Genomic DNA, 17,487 nt, shown 5'->3' on the forward strand with positions numbered 1-17,487 from the left:
CTTCTCTCTCCTTCGAGAGAGAAAAAATAGCCAGGTTCACACAACATGACAACCCATGGTGGGTAACTAAGCATGGTGGGTTGTCATGTCGTCTGAACCCAGGCCACTTCCCACAGTGGGGCTCATTTTTCAGCGAACAAAGCCATCTTGACAATCCATTGCTGGTTCTAGGACTGTTTGAAACACAGTGGGTTGTTGTGTCATCTAAACCCAGAGAGAGCGTTTAGAAAAGACAGGGAATCACACAAAATGCTCTAAATGGAGCCATGAAAAGGGAAGAAGGGGCTTAAACTTTCTCCTTTCTGAAGTATCTGCAGACTGTCACCCCACTTCCTCCACTTTGCCACTCTCCCTTGGAGAGCTGAAACAGAAGGAAACTGACTGGGCAACACTACACTTATTAGACAATCGTAAGAGCACATCTGTGCAGTTTGAAAGACCACCATGAACAACAACAATAATCAAAATATGAACACAACAGCAACATTCATTAGGATTTCATTTTTTAATTTCTTAGTTGTCCAATCCCTTGTGAATGAATATGGAACATATTAGAAATCTGATTTCCGCAGCCTCTCATCTACTACCTACCAAGCGGAAAATGTTTACTAAAGGATGCTGAATTTACCCCCTTCTCTTTCTACCTTATTTACAAGAAAACATTATATACCAGAAGAAACCTGAAAAAACATTCTTACTGGTCTTCCAGGGAATCCAATTTCTCCTTTTTGTCCATGCCGTCCAGGTAGCCCCTAAGAGAAAAATGGAAAATAACAAAAATAGTCTGGATCAGAAAGATGGTGCTTGTAAATTCTGAGTTGATGGCTATGATACAATACCATGGACTATTGGATCTGTTCTTTTTAACAGCAAACATGCGTGATGAGTGCCAGCCCCCAGGCAGCCCAAATGGGGTAACAGAAACCGCAAGAGAGGTAAGCGTAGCTCCCACACGGTGAACATCCTTAAAGGGCATGGCTCACAGACAGACATCCCCGTAAGCTCAGAGCATGCTCAGTAATTACAGCATGTTGCATCTCAACTGGAAAAGCAGGGAAGGGGGAAGGAATGCTGGCTCGCTCAAGCCCCCTTTTGCTGCAGGTTCCACTTGCAAGCCCGCCAAAATGAAAAGCCATGCTGCATGGTCGGTATTAGGGAAAGCAGCAGTTGGAGGTGACAATCGATCCTACCATAAGGCATATTTTAAATGCTTGATCAATCAAAATATTGGAACTACAACCCCTTTTGTGAGTTCTCAGAGCTTGTAAATTCTTTGCAGAAAAGCAAAGATACCATTCATAACTTACTGGTGGTCCCATAGGTCCTTGTAAGCCTGGTTCACCCTGTAGACAAAAATAAAAGTGATGTGGCAAGTACCCCATTATTCAGAGGACGGATTGTTTCATGTATTGGGGGCAGTTGCTGTAGAAGAGACGGGCAGTTCAGAACTTTTCCAACCCTGAAGATGGATGGCTGAAAATACAGTAGTGCCATCTCTTCCACAGCTTAGGGTGTCCTTTTTTATTGTCAGCCATTGCTGAGGGGGTTTTCTCCTCCTGCCAGTCCCAGTGATTGAGGGGGAAGAGGAACCCATCACACACACACACACGGCAACTTACATAGGACTGTTCAGACACACTGTTGCTGGCCAGCTATGTGGGCTGTTGACATCAACAGGAACTCTTAGCTACAATGTGCTTGCATTTTTATTCTTTTTATATGTAGGTGATCGTGGTTGCAGGTGGGTTCTGGTTCCTGCCAAAGAACCAACCACTGCTGCTGTCAGTCAGCTGCATCACTACAGCCTGCCAGGAATGCTCCTTCCTTTCCCCAGCAAAGAACTGCTTGGTGCAAAAGCCACCTCCGATCACTTGGGAAATCCCGTTTCAAGAGCTGCTGGCACACACCACACGGAGGGCATGCAGGGGCCTTCCATCTCAGATCATCAAAGAGAAAAGGGAAGCTTAAGGGCAAAAGCACAACTGGATCAGGGACTCTCACTCTTTCCTTCCTGTTAGGAGGGTCTCTGTCTAGAGATACCCCTCAGAAAGGATATTCCCACACTTCTGATTGCACAAGAACAGAGCAACATTCTTCACATGAGAGCTGAATACACTTATTTCTACCTTTTCTCCTTTTGTATTAGCTGCTAGGTCCGTTCCATCAGGGCCAATGATAACTCCCGGCTCTCCCTTTTCACCCTGCCCAAGAAACAAAAGGCAAGAATGAAGACAAACCTCAGCAACACGAGAACTTCTCCATGAATTAAGTGATGAGCAAATGGGCCCCATATTATGAGCAACTCTAGCATAATGATCTTGTAGAAGGTGTAACAGAGTTGAATTCTCTAGTGGTAATTTGGGGACTAGAAGCACTTGAGGAAGCAAGCACTAACTTCATGCCAATTCTCTCTCCATTTCAGCTGTATTTTATTTCACGTGCCTGGTCATCAGCCTATGAAGATACTTCTCCAAGGCTTTCTGTCTGAAAGATTCCCCACATTTTCTTGTGACTGCAGAGTAGCACTACATTGGCTAAGGACTGGTTTATATGATACACTGCTTGCTCCTACCACTCCCATATACATGGCCATATGTACTGATGAAAAGTGTCAACCAGGCAGATCCTCTCTATCGGCCAGAAGAAAGCTCCGTGACTTTTCCCTTCTTTAAGACAATAGCTGATTATGCCCTGTGCTTGTATTTGCAAGCCTGCATGAGCAAGTAAGCATGTCTGAACTGGCTATACATGTGCTCTTTTCTAGTTCATCCAGCAAGAGCCATGTGCTACTCCACATCCTTCCTGCTGACTTCTTCTAAGGGGATAACTCATGGCCAGCTCCACGTTAGGCCTTCTTACACAGAGATTGTTGTTCTCTGTGCAGTTGCTAAAACAGCCAAAGGTCTTTGACTGTCATTTCCCAAAGAAGCAAATAAAACATCTTAAGTAATTTTACGCAAAAACACACACCCAACGAAACAAAACACACACACACACACACACAAAACAAACAACAACAAAAAACAAGCAAAAATACTGGTAGGAATAATCATTTGAGTTCACTGACTGTTTTCAGCCAAACATACAGCTTCTCTCTGATGCTCCAAATTCCACCGCATTTCACAAGAACATCAGTACAATCATTTCTTCTGTACCAAATGTCTCATTCCCAACACAAACATGATATGCTGTACCTTCTGTGCCCCTAATAAATCATCATAAGGCTGAAGGAAGCCCAAGATAGAATGGCTGGTAATTTGGACAATGGAAAGGGAATTAGACAGAAGGCAACAAGCGCAAGGATTCTGCTAGTGATGGAGGAATCCCGACTGTGCTGGTCAACTAACAAACTGACAAGTACAAGAAAAGCACTTAGCGCAGTCTTACCTTCAGTCCTGGAGGGCCTTGAACACCTGCGATTCCTGTGTCCCCTTTTGGTCCCACTGGCCCCTGTGAATGCAACCATGGGAGAATGCATCCAGTGTTCATCCAACAGTATATTTACAATTTAGTCTACCTAATTTTGAAAGTCTACACTTACATAGATAAGACTTACTGCTTAAACGTAGGTAAGTTTCAGCATTAAGTTCGCCAGCCTTTTCACCCTAATAGCTTTACTGAAACTTGCTTTTTTGTTGGCCTATTTTATGTTGGTCTGCCATCCAACACTCCTCACAGTCCATCTTTTCAGGGCTGAGGGTCAATGGAGCAATCCATTTTTTCAGGCTTATTTTTTCTAACTAGAGACCCTTTTACAGAGGATATGAAAAAACTATAGAGTAGCATGGCCTTCCTTCTTTTATCTGCTTGCCCTTTTCTAAACATAGAACCATGCAAACGATTAGCCTTGGAATGGTTACTTTCCAGCCTTCAGAAAGCTGATGGTGAGAAAAAGTGAAGAGCCCTGTTTTAAACCCAATCAGGCTGACAAAGTGCTGGGACTCTAGGCTTCCCATAATATCAAGTGCATATGTACCTTCTCCCTGTTGTAGACTTACAGGAGGTTTGCTATGTTGTTCTTTGTATAGAAACATATTCTCTAGCAGAAGAAACCATTTAGTCTAAAAAGGCACGGAAGGGTAGGTTCCCACAATGCAAGAGCAGCAAGGGAGGTGCAGCAGAGCTGCAGGAATAGTTTGCTGGTCCCCGCCTATAACATTCAGAGGAAAAAACTGGCAATCCCCCAGCATCATACACACCCTTGTTGTATTGTTTTGTTCTCTGTGCAGCATATCCAACCCGCAATACATAAAGTAAGTAACAAAAACAGCACCACTGTGTCATTATCAGCCTTCAAAGGTGCTCCCCTTTACATCAGGCTTGCTGGAGGGAAGTTGCCAGCTGGAAAGGCCCTGTAGCAGTGAAAGAAGCTCCCCAAGCCTGGACCAGGGCACCCTGCCTATTTCACTGCACTCTACAGTCCACATGCATTTATTCCAAAGGCCCATTTCTAGAACAAACTGTTGCTAAGCCTGCAGAAGTGTTAACGACTCAGTGGAAAACAAGCAAACTGGGGCAACTGCTTTTCCAAATGTCTAAGTCAATAAGCCCTTAAAAAAACAAGTGCAAGTCATGGTGCTGAGCTAGAAGTTGCCTGCAAGACTGCTAAATAGCTGGAGGTGTGCAGAATAAACTGGGCTTGATGATCTGTCTGTCTGTCTATCCATCCACTCACACACACATACATGCAATGAGAAAACACACCAATAAAGATATTTTGTGAGTGGCAGTGAGCAAATTTTGTAATTGTGCGCAATGCTGAGTTAAACATATGCCTCTTCCTCCTGCTTTCAACAGAGGGGTATGAAAACAAAATTCAGTCCCTTGGCATGCCCTATCCCTGGGTTGTTACAAAGATTTACAGCTGCTGAAATCTTATGTTATGAGCCTTATGAAGTCACTATGCCTGGGAAAGCTGATAAAATACTTACTGGGAAGCCAGCATGCCCTTGTTTGCCCTACAGAGGGAGACAAAAGTTATATCACCTTAACTGGGCGGCAACAGGATATTCATTATACAAATGTAATGAATAATAACAGCAACAGGAAATGGCTTCAGAAAATAAAGTACCAAACTGTTCATGCTGATTTTAAATTGTCTGGTGTTTCCTTAAACACAATAGAGATGTGTATTTCATTTTAGATGAAGTAGCTAAAAGAAGGAATGTACCTGCTCACAAGGGGAAAACTGCATTCTTAACGTGAAACCTAAAATATACCCTAGCTGCATTTTTGGTAAATGGCACTAAAAGCAGAATTTTCAGAACTGCAACAAGCATTCATGGGTCCTCTCTCTCCTGCATGGCAGGCATGGGGAACCTTTTTGAATCCAGCGGTGCATTGGCTGCTGGCAAGCATGCTGGAAGCCATGCCAGCGACAGGTGGTGTCCACATGCCAAGGAAAAGCGGCAAACTGGCCATGGAGGGAAAGAAGGCTCTTCTACGATTCCCCATACAACGTGCTGCATTTCTGCACCACGGAGGGAGAAAAAGTTTCCCCTTCTCACTGAGCCTCATGCAAAGTCAGTAGACCGACCATGGAGAAAGGGCACCAGCTTAGTCTCAATGGGAGGTTTGCTGCTTTGCCCAGCTATTTATCACACAGCAGGGAAAAGCTCTTGCCTCCAGGTAGCTATGGAACAGATCTTTCCCCTACCTTGGGAGAAGGCAGCAGGACATGGAGAAGAGACTCTCAGGCCAGAAGGAAAATCCCAGCAGGTATATCCTGTCTGTAGGCTGGGGATTCTCCATAGCATCAATGGCTTGCAATAGCCAATTTCTTAGGGCAAGAATACATAACCTTCAGGTGAGGACATTTAACCCAAAGTTCCCTTTGCAATGCTTCTGTTCAGCCTTGTAAAGGATATTAGTTACATAACAGCCACTGAAGCTCTGAGTTCCTTCTCTCTGTGTGTGAGATTGGTGTGTTCACCCTTCCATTAAAATTAGGTTTCCAATCCAAGTCCAAATGTGGTGGGTCAAATAAAAGGCCAAGAGAAAGGCTAATAGACAGGTTCCATCCATTCCCACTCTTGCTTCTGAAGCTCTTGGTAAAAATGATTTGCAACTTTAATGTTTTTGCTGATCTTTGCAGATATCTGTGGATGCAACATCTACTACAATGCCCATCAGCTATGTGCTAATCTCTCATTCAACTATTTCTATTCCTAGGGGGTAGTCAAGTTAGTCTATTAGCAGCAAGAAACAACAAAGGGTCCTGTGAAAGCTTCAAGACCAACCATTTGATGATGGCATAAGTTTTCACAGATACAGTCCCCTGCATCTGATGAAGTGGACTGCATCTACAGAAGCAATTAATTTGTTCATCATTCAAGTGACCCAAGACTCAGTGTTGTTCTAAGTATTTCTGTCCTCTTAAGGTTTATGTCAATTTGGCAGTCCATCACTAGGATCTATGTGAATTGAACCACTAGAACAGAGTTAGCGTTTTACTTACCTCTGGGCCCGGAAAAAGAGATAATTTTTTCTATGAAACAAAAACAAAAACAGAACAATGTTCTGCTTAAAATGTGGCCTTTACTGTCATTCCACACATTTCGTCATAAAACATTACAAGAGGACAAACTAATTGTCAGTCCAAAGTCCATTCAAGTGCCACAAAACTCTTACCACTGCCCCCAAATGGTTTCATCAGATCACATAAATCAAACCTGCATCCAGGAGCTATTTCTACCATTATTTCACCATTCCCATTAAATCGATGGTAGTGGTTAAACATGGCTGTGGGGGAACTATTTAATATTACAACACTTTTTTCCAGGGAGTGAGGTTCAGCTGCCTTAAATCAAAATCTCTACTATGCAATCCTATGCATATCTTTTCAGAAGTAAATCCTACTACACTCAAAGACCTTTACTCCCAGGTACATATGCATACCTTTGCAGCCAATGTCATTTAGACAAATCCATCACGAGCCTCATACCCAACTAGCACACGGAGGCTTGGTGTTATTGTCCAGAAGCATAAAGGCACATAATTATCTCCAAGATAACAGCTCTAATCACCTTTATTGCATTATTGGCATAATTCAGTGGCTATCCTAGCACAATAATGTACCATTTATTGATTTCTATTTAGTCAGCTTTATCTATTAGTTACTGAGTTGACCTTTTCTTCAACCTGCTACAAAATTTCTCATTAACTACGAACCTTTTCAATCTTCTAAATTGATTATACTGGGAACTAAACCCATAGGGTTTTCTGAGCCAAAACATAAAATGCGGGGGTGGGGGGAGGTTGCATGTTAACCCCCTTTTAGCACATTCTGGAGACAAAGAACACAACTTTGAAGAAATGTTTTGAACATTTTCTAGAGGCGTGTTCTGGCAGGAAGGAAATAGCAGTTCAGCTTTCATTACATTTCATTATACTGACATTTTCATAGTCCATGCAGGTCTGGAAAATATAAAAGTAACTTGAAACTGCAAATGAATCTCTACCAGAATAATAGCATTGGGGGACTCAGGCCATCTGGGTTCTAGCTCCCGCTAAGCCATGCAGCCAACTGGGTGACTTTGGGCCTGTCACAGAATCTCAGCCCAACCAACCTAAAGAGTTGTTGTGAGGATAAGATTGAGAGAAGGAGAATTATGTGAGCCACCTTGGTTTCCTTAGAAGCAAAAAAGCAGGATATGAATGAATGAATGAATGAATGAATGAGATAAAAGAAGCTGAGCATGAACTTGTACTTGGACACTTAAAAGCTATCAGTGTACCATATGGGTTCTATTTCTAAAAATCATAAATCTTGCATGACTCAGATCAGGTAAGACTTGGGAACTTATTCACTGGAAAATAGTTTTTCTCCCAGAATATCTTGGAAACAAGGCTTTGTGGTTCCACAATAGTAGTTATTAGTTAGCTGAAGCTGTTTAGAGTGAAGTCAGCTCCATAAAGCTTATAAAAATATGGAAGTGATTTCTGGAACACTGAATTCTGTAATTTGTCTCTAGCTTCAGAAGTAACAGGATTCTGGAAAAAGGAAAGAAAGGGTTCTGTAGAAAACACAAGTATCCTTACATCATCACTTGACTGGTAGATGACTTCTCCTGGGGGGCCTGGGGGGCCAGGAGGACCTGGCAGTCCTATCCCATCTTGTCCTCGTTCACCCTTGAAAGAAAGAAGCAGAGGGAGAGGTTTTATAGAAGTTCGTTCCAAATGTTCTTGACAGCACACATTTCAGCCAACTTGTGCCACCCCTTTGGCATTAGGGAAAAGGTTGTATATAGCAGAATGCTCCAGTTTTAACAGGGATTTTGAACCAGTGGTTGAATATGCTAGGTCAATCAGACCTCCTCATTCTACTTTTAGGGTGCTTCCAGACAGATGGCTCCTAGCATCTCCAGTCAGAATGGATCATGAAGCTATTCCATCCTTAATGAAAATGCTTACTTTATTTTCTGTGGTAAGGAAAAAGAAGGAAGAATAGGTGTGAAAACACCAAAGAGTTAGAAGCTGAAGTCAACAAGACTGCCTCCCCACAAGAACCAGGTAAAATTCTGTGTATGATGCAGGGCAATTACATGGCGAAAGCCTAGTCTGGAAGCACCTCGGTGTGATTAGGTCAGCATTCTGCTTGGGCCTCTACAATTGCCTGCTCAAGCACTCAGACAAGGAGCAGTCTTCATGCTGGTCACTCATTCCTTGGCTCAGCATTGCTTCCCCCTGATTTCCCATGAGAGGCCTGACACAGAGAATCTTTCGGCTCCATACATCTATGGTGGCCACTAAACCAATGGGGAGAGAGATGAACATCTGGAGAAGAGGGAAGTTGGGAATACATGTTAGACTATGTTACTTGCAAAGGAATATATTGCCTTTGAAATGTTTTTAAAGGCACATTTTTAAAAACCAATGACTGTTGCCGCAAACAAAACTCATGTTTTGAAAATCACACACTTACAGATGTACATGCACACACGCACACACAAACATTAGTTTCTCAAATGCAGAACAGTACTCACCTTAACCCCTGGATCTCCTGTATCACCCTTTGGCCCCTGAAATGAGACGTCTGGTCAAATAAACGCCTTCTCAGGGAGGGAGACCTTTTCACACAACAGAGCACAGTTTCTAGTGGTGGAATAATGTGCAAACGGCAACCCGTGTGGTCCAGCTGATGCAGGCTAAGCTCCCACTTCAGCCCTGAACTCACTGGGTGGCTTTGGGTAAGCTAGCAATGCTCAATCTGTTCCCCATTTATGAAGAAGAACAGTGACCCCTCTCTCATGGGTTAATGCAATCATTACTGTGTGTACTGAAAGCTATACATAACCACAACAAATATTTGAGGTGTGTAATTGCTTACAGATGAAAAAAGCAACACTGTCCCCCTGAGATAATTGTTCAAGAGGCCACAACTGCTGTATAGTAACAGTCCATTTTCACCAGCAGGCTCATGCTTTTGCACTTCCTGAAGTGCTGTATGTATGGTTATCTTACTATTGCAGTTCCAAAGGCCAGAACGTTTCAAAAAGAAAAATTATTCAGGCATCTTTTTCTGCAAGTTTGTCAGCAAGAACTTCCTTGAGTATCCTTTTTTGGGAAAAGATAGGCTATACACGTACTACATAACTCTTGGAAGAAAGGTTTAATATTAGAATTCTGAAGCAGTGGCTACATTGAAATACATGCTTACTTGTGGTCCTGGGAATCCCTCTAGCCCAGGGCGACCATCCAGCCCTGGAAGTCCAGGGTCTCCCTGTAAAACAGAGCAACAGGGTAATATGGAATCTGAGACTTCACCACAAATGCTAGTCAGCTATCCAGTCCAACCCCTAGTGATATATTTTAATAATACATTAGTAACATTAATAACAATTTCTTAAAATAATATTCATGAGAGTGGAGGCAAACATTACTCAGGCTTATTATTCTAACTTACCTTCATTCCTGGCAAACCTGGAAGACCAACGCTGCCCGCATCTCCCTGAAAGGTAACACACACACACACACACACAAATAGACATAAGGCTTATTTTTACTGGCCATCAACCATCTACTCTGTACTTGGTTTGTCTATCTTTTGCATGTGTAAGCTAGACACCAAGGAATGCAGGTGGTATCTATATAAGGTAAAGGTTTCCCCTTGACGTGAAGTCCAGTCATGCCTGACTCTAGGGGGCGGTGCTCATCTCCGTTTCCTAGCCGAGGGAGCCAGCGTTTGTCTGCAGACAGTCTCTGTGGTCGTGTGGCCGGCATGACTAAACACCGAAGTGCATGGAACGCTGTTACCTGCCCACCGAAGTGGTGCCTTTTTATCTACTTGCATTTGCATGCTTTCGAACTGCAAGGTTGGCAGGAGCTGGGACAGAGCAACGGGAACTCACCCCGTTGTGCAGATTCGAACCAGCGACCTTTCGATCAACCAGCCCAGCAGCACAGCAGTTTAAACCACTGTGCCACCTGCATCCCTTGGTATCCATATACACATCCGTAAAAAACTTACTCTGCATTTAAAGGTGTACCCATGCCAGTAGGGCAGGATTTGTGACAACGCTATAACATAAAGCAATTGTGTGCACATCTGCCTGTGTTCTGCTAGTGAAGTTGAAACACTGATTCTAGGCAACTGGTCAATATTCATCCTTGGTGAGGAGTGCATTGTATTTGCATGAGAAGGCTATCCTGGCCTTGTTGACATAAATAGGACTGCACTCAGTCTCACAATAGGTGCAAATGAAACCTGCCATGATCCCTCTCTATCTTTCCACAGCTGATTTATGCAAGGCCATACTCGGCATCCAGAGTTGTTACCATTGCAATGCTTGCAGTGCTTTCTTGCAACAAGGCAGTTCACAAGCATGCATGATCCACCAGTGCTTTGCATCTACTGCAATTCGCATTTTGAATTGATATGGGAAAGTATCGTCATCTGAATAGCATAACGAGGAACTCAAAAACTGAGCGCTACTAAGCCAAACAAACATTTCCTGACCTTGAGTCCTGGAAGTCCAGGGGGGCCCTATGGAAAATTAAAAAAAAGGAAGTCACCAATAAAATTATTTCATGATCTATATGAAAAGTTAGCCCCCTGAATGACATATATATTATATGTATATTCAGCATTAATTAATAGTACTGGCATGGCAGAAGCCTGTGTTAAAGTGCAAACAGGACCTGCTACTCAAAGCTTAAGTATTGCAGTCTACAGACAAGCTCTGTCTTTTCAGAGCTAGCCAGGCTCTTGACTGTTCTTTGTGAAGCAATGTGCCAATGAGAGGCATGTGTCCTTTACCGCTAGTATGCTTGTTTCTGCAACAGCGATAGCAACAGCTCAGGGTCCTCTGAAGAAGCAACAAGAAGCGCTTGTAATGCGTGCACGGGACAGGCATATGATTCTTGCGGCTGAGAGGGTCAGGATCTGATTTGTTAAGCCTGCATCCCTTTATCACTAGCAGAAAAACACGGCACATCTGCAATACAGATTATTTGCAGCCCAATCCTACACATTTGCCAAGAAAGAACGCCTGCAGTGTAATGAAACCCTGTTTGCTCCCAAGTGAGTGGCAATAGCTCTGGTGTCTTTGAGAAAGAAAAGGCTAAGCAAAGGAATGAGACATTCATTACCTGTGGCCCTTCTGGTCCACGTACCCCAGGGACACCAGAAACGAATGGCAGTCCTGAGCCCTCCATATCATCCTAAATAATAATGGATGTTATTAGTTAGTCCACTGGTATGGATCCCATAACTTTCCTCTTTGAGGTTACTCTATGAAGAATAGTCTCCAGAGATGATTGCATAAATCTTCTGAATGAACTAACGAAGAAAGGAATGAAGAAACAAACAAACAAGCAAGCAAGCAAGCAAGCGAATGTGGATAGTTATAACCCTGACAGTGGCCCAGCTAGGATGCTTAATTCTGGCTTGCTGAACCTCACTTTAGCAGCTGGGAACAAGCAGTGGGGTCAGGTGTCTGTTGCTCACGCTTCCCCCCCCCCCCCCCCCGGGCATCCACCCTGCTGTATTTAAACAAGAGTCAGCTGTTATATTGAAACCAGGGACTGCAATTTAATGCCGGCAGGCTCATCAGCATCTTAAACCAATTTCAAAGATGCTGGTTAGTAAACTGGCATTAAAAGACTGGTTCCTTATCTGAGACATAAGGGAGGGTTCACGTGACATAATGAAGCACACTGGGAAGAAGCCATGCCATTCTACCCCAAATTGGCCTGGTTAGGATGCCCCCTACTCCTCCCTCAGTTGTGGATACCCCAGCAGACCTGGCAGGAGGACCAAGGAATGATTGCTGCTGGCCCTGCTCCTTCGCTTGCATGTGGTAACCCTAACCCAGACCTTTGCCAAAAGGCTTGATGGCAACAGCACAACGGAGGGCAACCTCACTTGGCAACTGTGGCTCCCCCTGCACATCACCACTGTCTCCATAAGCAGTGCTGGCCAAGTACGGCTTGGGCACTTTGTTCACCCAGCAAGAAATCCCTGCTCTGCTGCATCTGGGCTCAGAAGACACAAGAGCTGCTGGGGTGGCTACTAACCCTGCAACAAATAAACCATGGTATGTTCACATGACACAGCAACCCCTCCTGGCTTACAAGCCAGGAGGTTGTCATGTCATGCAAATCAAGGTTACGGTGTACTGTGGTTTAATTAAACAAGGATGCAAACATTGAGGAAGGCAGATGTGGAATTGCATTTGCATGTACCCTTTCCCTCAAGATACACAGCTTTGCCCAGATTTTTTAAAACTGGAGAATCCCATTGCAAAGTTCAGAGAAGTGTGAATGTGAAGCTGGTACTTACAAATCCAGCCATGAAGCCTGGCCCTGGAGGCCCAGGCTGTCCACGGGGACCCATGGGCCCAGGCAGGCCTGCCAGGCCAGGTTCCCCTGGTGCTCCTGGCACCCCTGCATCTCCCTTGCTGCCCTGAAAGGAAAAAGAAAAGGGCAGTCTGAATCCCGGAAGGAACAAGAAAAAGATGGCCAAAGGATAGGCAAGAGCATGTCACGAGCAGGCGCATGCACGAATACATACTCAAATGCAAAATCAGAGCACTGTGTGCACAGCAACACAGTATTACCCATATATTCATACTTGCAGTGCTGCCCTCTCTCATTGCATGCACTGAGCACATTTGTAAGCACACCAGTCCAGAATGGCACACGCAGCTTCTCTGCACTCCGTAGCACGAGTTTCACACTGGTTCCAGGCCTCTTCCTCAGCCTGGTGCACAATTCAAAGCATTCCTGAGACTCAGCCACAGTGGCTGGGGCTGATGTGTGATACTCCACACAACTGAGATCAGTGAAGAAAGGAAGTATGCAAACTCATCTTGCATTTTGCAGCTGTCAATCTGCAACCTAACCGATCTGCATTTCGCTGTTCAGAACACTAGTCAGAACCTCTGTGTACTTGTGACCCATGCACACATCTATTTCTTGCACTATTGTTCATCCACAGCCTTGTGTGGCCCAAACTAGTGGTAAATATCAGTTAAGTATTCTGCTTAAGTGAGAATTCTGGAGATACATGGGCAAAGTCTGCTTCAGTCCAGGCATCTGACAGGAGACACTGGCTTCATGCCCAAAGTCTTTGTGTTTTATTTACAGAACATGCACGATAAAATGGGGAAGTAATTATAGCCTATTGGCAGTACTGCTTACAGGAAACACAGAGCACTTTCATTTAACAGGCGTGTGTCATTAGTTTCTCATTTGAAATGTTTTCACACATACGCTAAACTGAACAGTAATGCCAAATATTAACTCTAAAGACGGGAAGTGGTGAAACATGCATTCTTTTCTCTAACAGCTCTCAAGAATGCTGAGTTCGGGTTAATAAAATAAATAGAATGGGATCCTTATATTTCATTAGACATGTCCACAGGACCAATGAATCATTACATGCTAGTTTTATTAAAAATGTTCTAAGAATTAGGTCCACCACATCAAATATACCAGATGCAAAAATGTTAAAAATACCTAGAGATGTAGTAAAGTCAGATACAATATGTGGCTGGTGTTTCTCTAGATCAGCAGTGGACAAACCGTGGCCCTCCTGATGCTGTGGGACCACACTTCTCACAGTGACTGACCACTAAAGGTGGGGCTGATGGAATTTGTAGTCCAGCATATGAAGGGCCAGGGCTCCCTACCCCTGCTCTGGACCACCACCACAATTCCAGCAAGACACTCAAGGTCCAGGGGCTCACAAGCACTTTGCTGTTATTGCTGCTGCTGCTTCTGCTGTCTCCATTCATATATGGGATTCTATTATTTTGACAAGGAGACAATATAATTAAATTGTGCACACAAAAGCATGCATGGTGATGTTACCTCCATTCTTGGGTTCCCCCTATATGGGAGTGTGTAGTAGTAGGAAAGAAGCTCTAATACATCGGGGGGAACAGGAAGCAGAGCATTCTGGTTAGATGGAAAGTGTGAATGAAGACAAGAAGAAAGCAGGGAAAGAATTATGTGCCTAATTATCTGTGATGGAGAACAACTTCAGACTTACTGGATTCCATTTTCAAAACGTCCTTTATGTGCTGAGACTCATTGCAAATAGAAAACTAGCACAAGAGGGGGTGGGCCACGCTAGTTTCACCCTCTGATATACCAGGCTTTGTTTATTTTTTATTTACAGGATTTTTACACAGCAGCATTTTCAAGCAGTATTCGCCACCTGCAGTCTGAAGAAGTACATCTACTCTGCATCTCAGGCCACTGCCTCTGAATTCTACTGGAGGGGTAGACCAGGTGGAACACAAAACACTGGGAAGGGCAGCTTATATGCAGAGTCAAGACAAGCATGCAAGGTATTGAAATGCTGACTGGATTTGTACTTGCAGTGGCTTTATGACTGTATGTGAATGGCTGCTATGTGGATTATAATTGAACCCACTTTTGGATACATAGTGGTGGGAATGATGAAATACTGCATGAAGTTGCAAATCAAACACTGAATCTGAATTTAGAACATCCCCATTCTCCTACATAGAAGGTGGGCTGGTTGCTGTCTCTTCCATCCTAATAGATTGGAAGCAGGCTATGCATCTACCTGTGCTAAGGCAAAGATGCAGGGAGAAAAGTGAGGCAGAGGTCCTTCTCTGGGAGCCCTCTTTGAAGGAAATTAGGAGGGTAGCTACCTGGAGAACAGCCTTTTCAGCAGTGGTGCCCCAGCTTTGGAACATGCTCCCCAGGGAGGTTCACCTGGCGCCGTCGCTTTACTCTTTTTGGTATCAGGTGAAAACCTTTTTATTTTCCCAACATTTTAATATTTAATTGGTTTTATCTTCGATTTTATCACTAATTGTTGGATGTAGTGTGTTGTTTGTTGATATGTTGTTTTTTGTAAGCCGTCCAGACTGCATTGGACGGCATATAAATACTTTGAATGAATGAATGAATGAATGAATGAATGAATGCCTGGGGGAGAGGCTGGGAAGTTCAGGAACTGGGCACAAAAGGTATTTCCTGACAGCTCTGTTGCTTCCAGGTGTTTGCTTGCAGTAGCAACTCCTTCAAGGCCATCATTTTAAACAGTCATACAGGACATAAAGAGGAAGGGGAGAAGGTGCTGGGAAGAACCGGCAGGAGCAGAGCTAATGGCTGAACACCACAGCAGCCAGAATGTAGACTAGGAAAGCAATGAAGGCAGGACCAGGGGAGCTCAGTCAGAGCAAAGGTGGCCTTGAGAGTCCCTGCACAGACGTCTTTGTGGGCAAGGGAACAGGGTTAAAACTAGTTCCAGGTATTCACCTGCTTGCTTCTTCACCTGCATATGCTAAATAAGAGTGTTATTACAAAGGAAGTTCTAGCACTAACAAGGAGCTGAGGAAACTCTGCAGAGAAGACGGCCTTTCCTGACAATTCTGGTGGTATGTTATAATAGAGAAAAAAACATGTAGGCTTTTCCATGGTATCCACTGCACACTAGTAAGGCATCTTAACTATGTATTATAATATTTCTATCTCTATCTCAAGCTCTATCTACCTCTATAGATATATGTATACATATAGATATATAAAAGTAGATATGCTTTCTGGGGCATACCTTCAATACAAAGGAAGGATAAAAAATGTGAAGAATTATGTAAAACTAGAAACAGGCCCCAAAGTCCCAGTTTCTAAACCACTGTGAAAACAGGCTAAGCTGTCTTCAATGATGAATCGCCTTTTTTAAAAAGCCACCATCTCTCTAGATACATTCATTGTAAAACATTTACAGTAGATGTAATACTCACCTGTGTGGTAACCATAATCTTGGGACATGCCAAGAAGGTATGGAAGGGAAGTGAGGAAATGCCTCTCCCTAAGCAGTGGGGATCTCTCACAAAGAATCCTCGGTGCTAAAACATCACAACTCCCAGTGTTCCTTGGAGCATTACCTTGAAATGAGCTTCAAAGTGATGCTTCTCCCAGAAACACTGGACCGTTTCTGATACATGTTTCAAGGTGGTTTTAGATTCATGGCACAAAAGTGACTTGTGAACTGAAAGTAAATGCATGGACTCAGAAAAGCTTATTGTACAGGGAGAAAGCCTTTCGAGGGGAATTGCTGTGCATTCAAAAGCAAGATGCCACAGTAACCATTTATTGAGAAAGTGAGTTATTCTACCTTAGGTCCAGGTGCTCCTGGGAGGCCTAATTCGCCTGGTTCTCCCTGGAAAGGAAAAGACTAGGAAATGAATACTGAAGTACTAGAAGCATTCTAACAAAGTAAATGCAACCTGGAGGCAGCCTCAGTTTTCAGGCTGTCCCTCACAAGCTTGCTACTGCGGCTGTATTGCAACTCATATCAAAGAACTTTCACAAAGGAGAGATACATACAGTTGTGCCCTTCAGCCCAGGCTGGCCAGCGATCCCTTCTTTTCCTGGAGGACCAGGAGGGCCCTGAAAAACATTACCATGGAAAGCTTAAGAGAAATTGTGGCATTTGTGGCATTATCCACATTGTGGCATTATCCACATTATTGTATCTTACAGTCATAACCAAGCTACCGTTTTAGCTTTTGGTGCATGCATACATTTTGAGGTATTGGTGATCAACATCCAAAGCAGAGGGACAGAAGCCTGGATTTCCCGTCTGTATTAATGTGTATTCTATCCATGCCTCTGAAATTACAACCGAAGAACTGATAGCCTAACACAACTTTGAGAGGCACTGGACAGCTTCTGCAGATAGACTCCATTACATTGTCCTCCATTAGTTTTCCCAGAATCCCCTTTAACTTACAGGAGGTCCTGGAAGTCCTGGGATACCATCCCTGCCGGGCACTCCAGGGAGGCCAGGCGGCCCTGGAAGGTCAGTACTATTCGTCCCAAATCTTCCAGGTTGTCCTGGCAAGCCGGGCACGCCAGGAGGGCCTGGGGGCCCAGGTGGTCCTCGGGGGCCCTGAAACACAACAAATGTGGTATGTGCCCCATCTGTTCTAGTCTGAACACATTAGTAAAGCCACCCACAGACTTGACTTCATGGTAAATAGCCACTTCCTGAATACATTCGTA

The 17,487-nt window shown here is 43.8% G+C and overlaps 1 protein-coding gene across 4 annotated transcripts in view; it reads right to left on the reverse strand.

Annotated features, from left to right (window-relative positions):
* The window catches only part of COL18A1 (collagen type XVIII alpha 1 chain), a 199,717-nt gene that overhangs the window by 18,153 nt on the left and 164,077 nt on the right, over positions 1-17,487 (reverse strand). For all 4 annotated transcript variants that reach the window (XM_044422718.1, XM_044422717.1, XM_044422716.1 and 1 more), the window contains 16 exons: positions 17,216-17,374; positions 16,810-16,872; positions 16,598-16,642; positions 12,782-12,904; positions 11,590-11,661; positions 10,958-10,984; positions 9,905-9,949; positions 9,659-9,721; positions 8,985-9,020; positions 8,041-8,130; positions 6,458-6,487; positions 4,932-4,958; positions 3,388-3,450; positions 2,127-2,201; positions 1,308-1,343; positions 699-752 (listed from right to left, as the gene is read on the reverse strand). In XM_044422718.1, coding sequence (XP_044278653.1) covers positions 699-752; positions 1,308-1,343; positions 2,127-2,201; positions 3,388-3,450; positions 4,932-4,958; positions 6,458-6,487; positions 8,041-8,130; positions 8,985-9,020; positions 9,659-9,721; positions 9,905-9,949; positions 10,958-10,984; positions 11,590-11,661; positions 12,782-12,904; positions 16,598-16,642; positions 16,810-16,872; positions 17,216-17,374 — 1,008 coding nt within the window. The remainder of the gene's footprint in view (positions 1-698; positions 753-1,307; positions 1,344-2,126; positions 2,202-3,387; positions 3,451-4,931; positions 4,959-6,457; positions 6,488-8,040; positions 8,131-8,984; positions 9,021-9,658; positions 9,722-9,904; positions 9,950-10,957; positions 10,985-11,589; positions 11,662-12,781; positions 12,905-16,597; positions 16,643-16,809; positions 16,873-17,215; positions 17,375-17,487) is intronic.

The sequence above is a fragment of the Varanus komodoensis genome, unplaced genomic scaffold (genome assembly GCF_004798865.1).
Source record: "Varanus komodoensis strain SLA01 unplaced genomic scaffold, ASM479886v1 scaffold134, whole genome shotgun sequence".
NCBI lineage: Eukaryota > Metazoa > Chordata > Lepidosauria > Squamata > Varanidae > Varanus > Varanus komodoensis.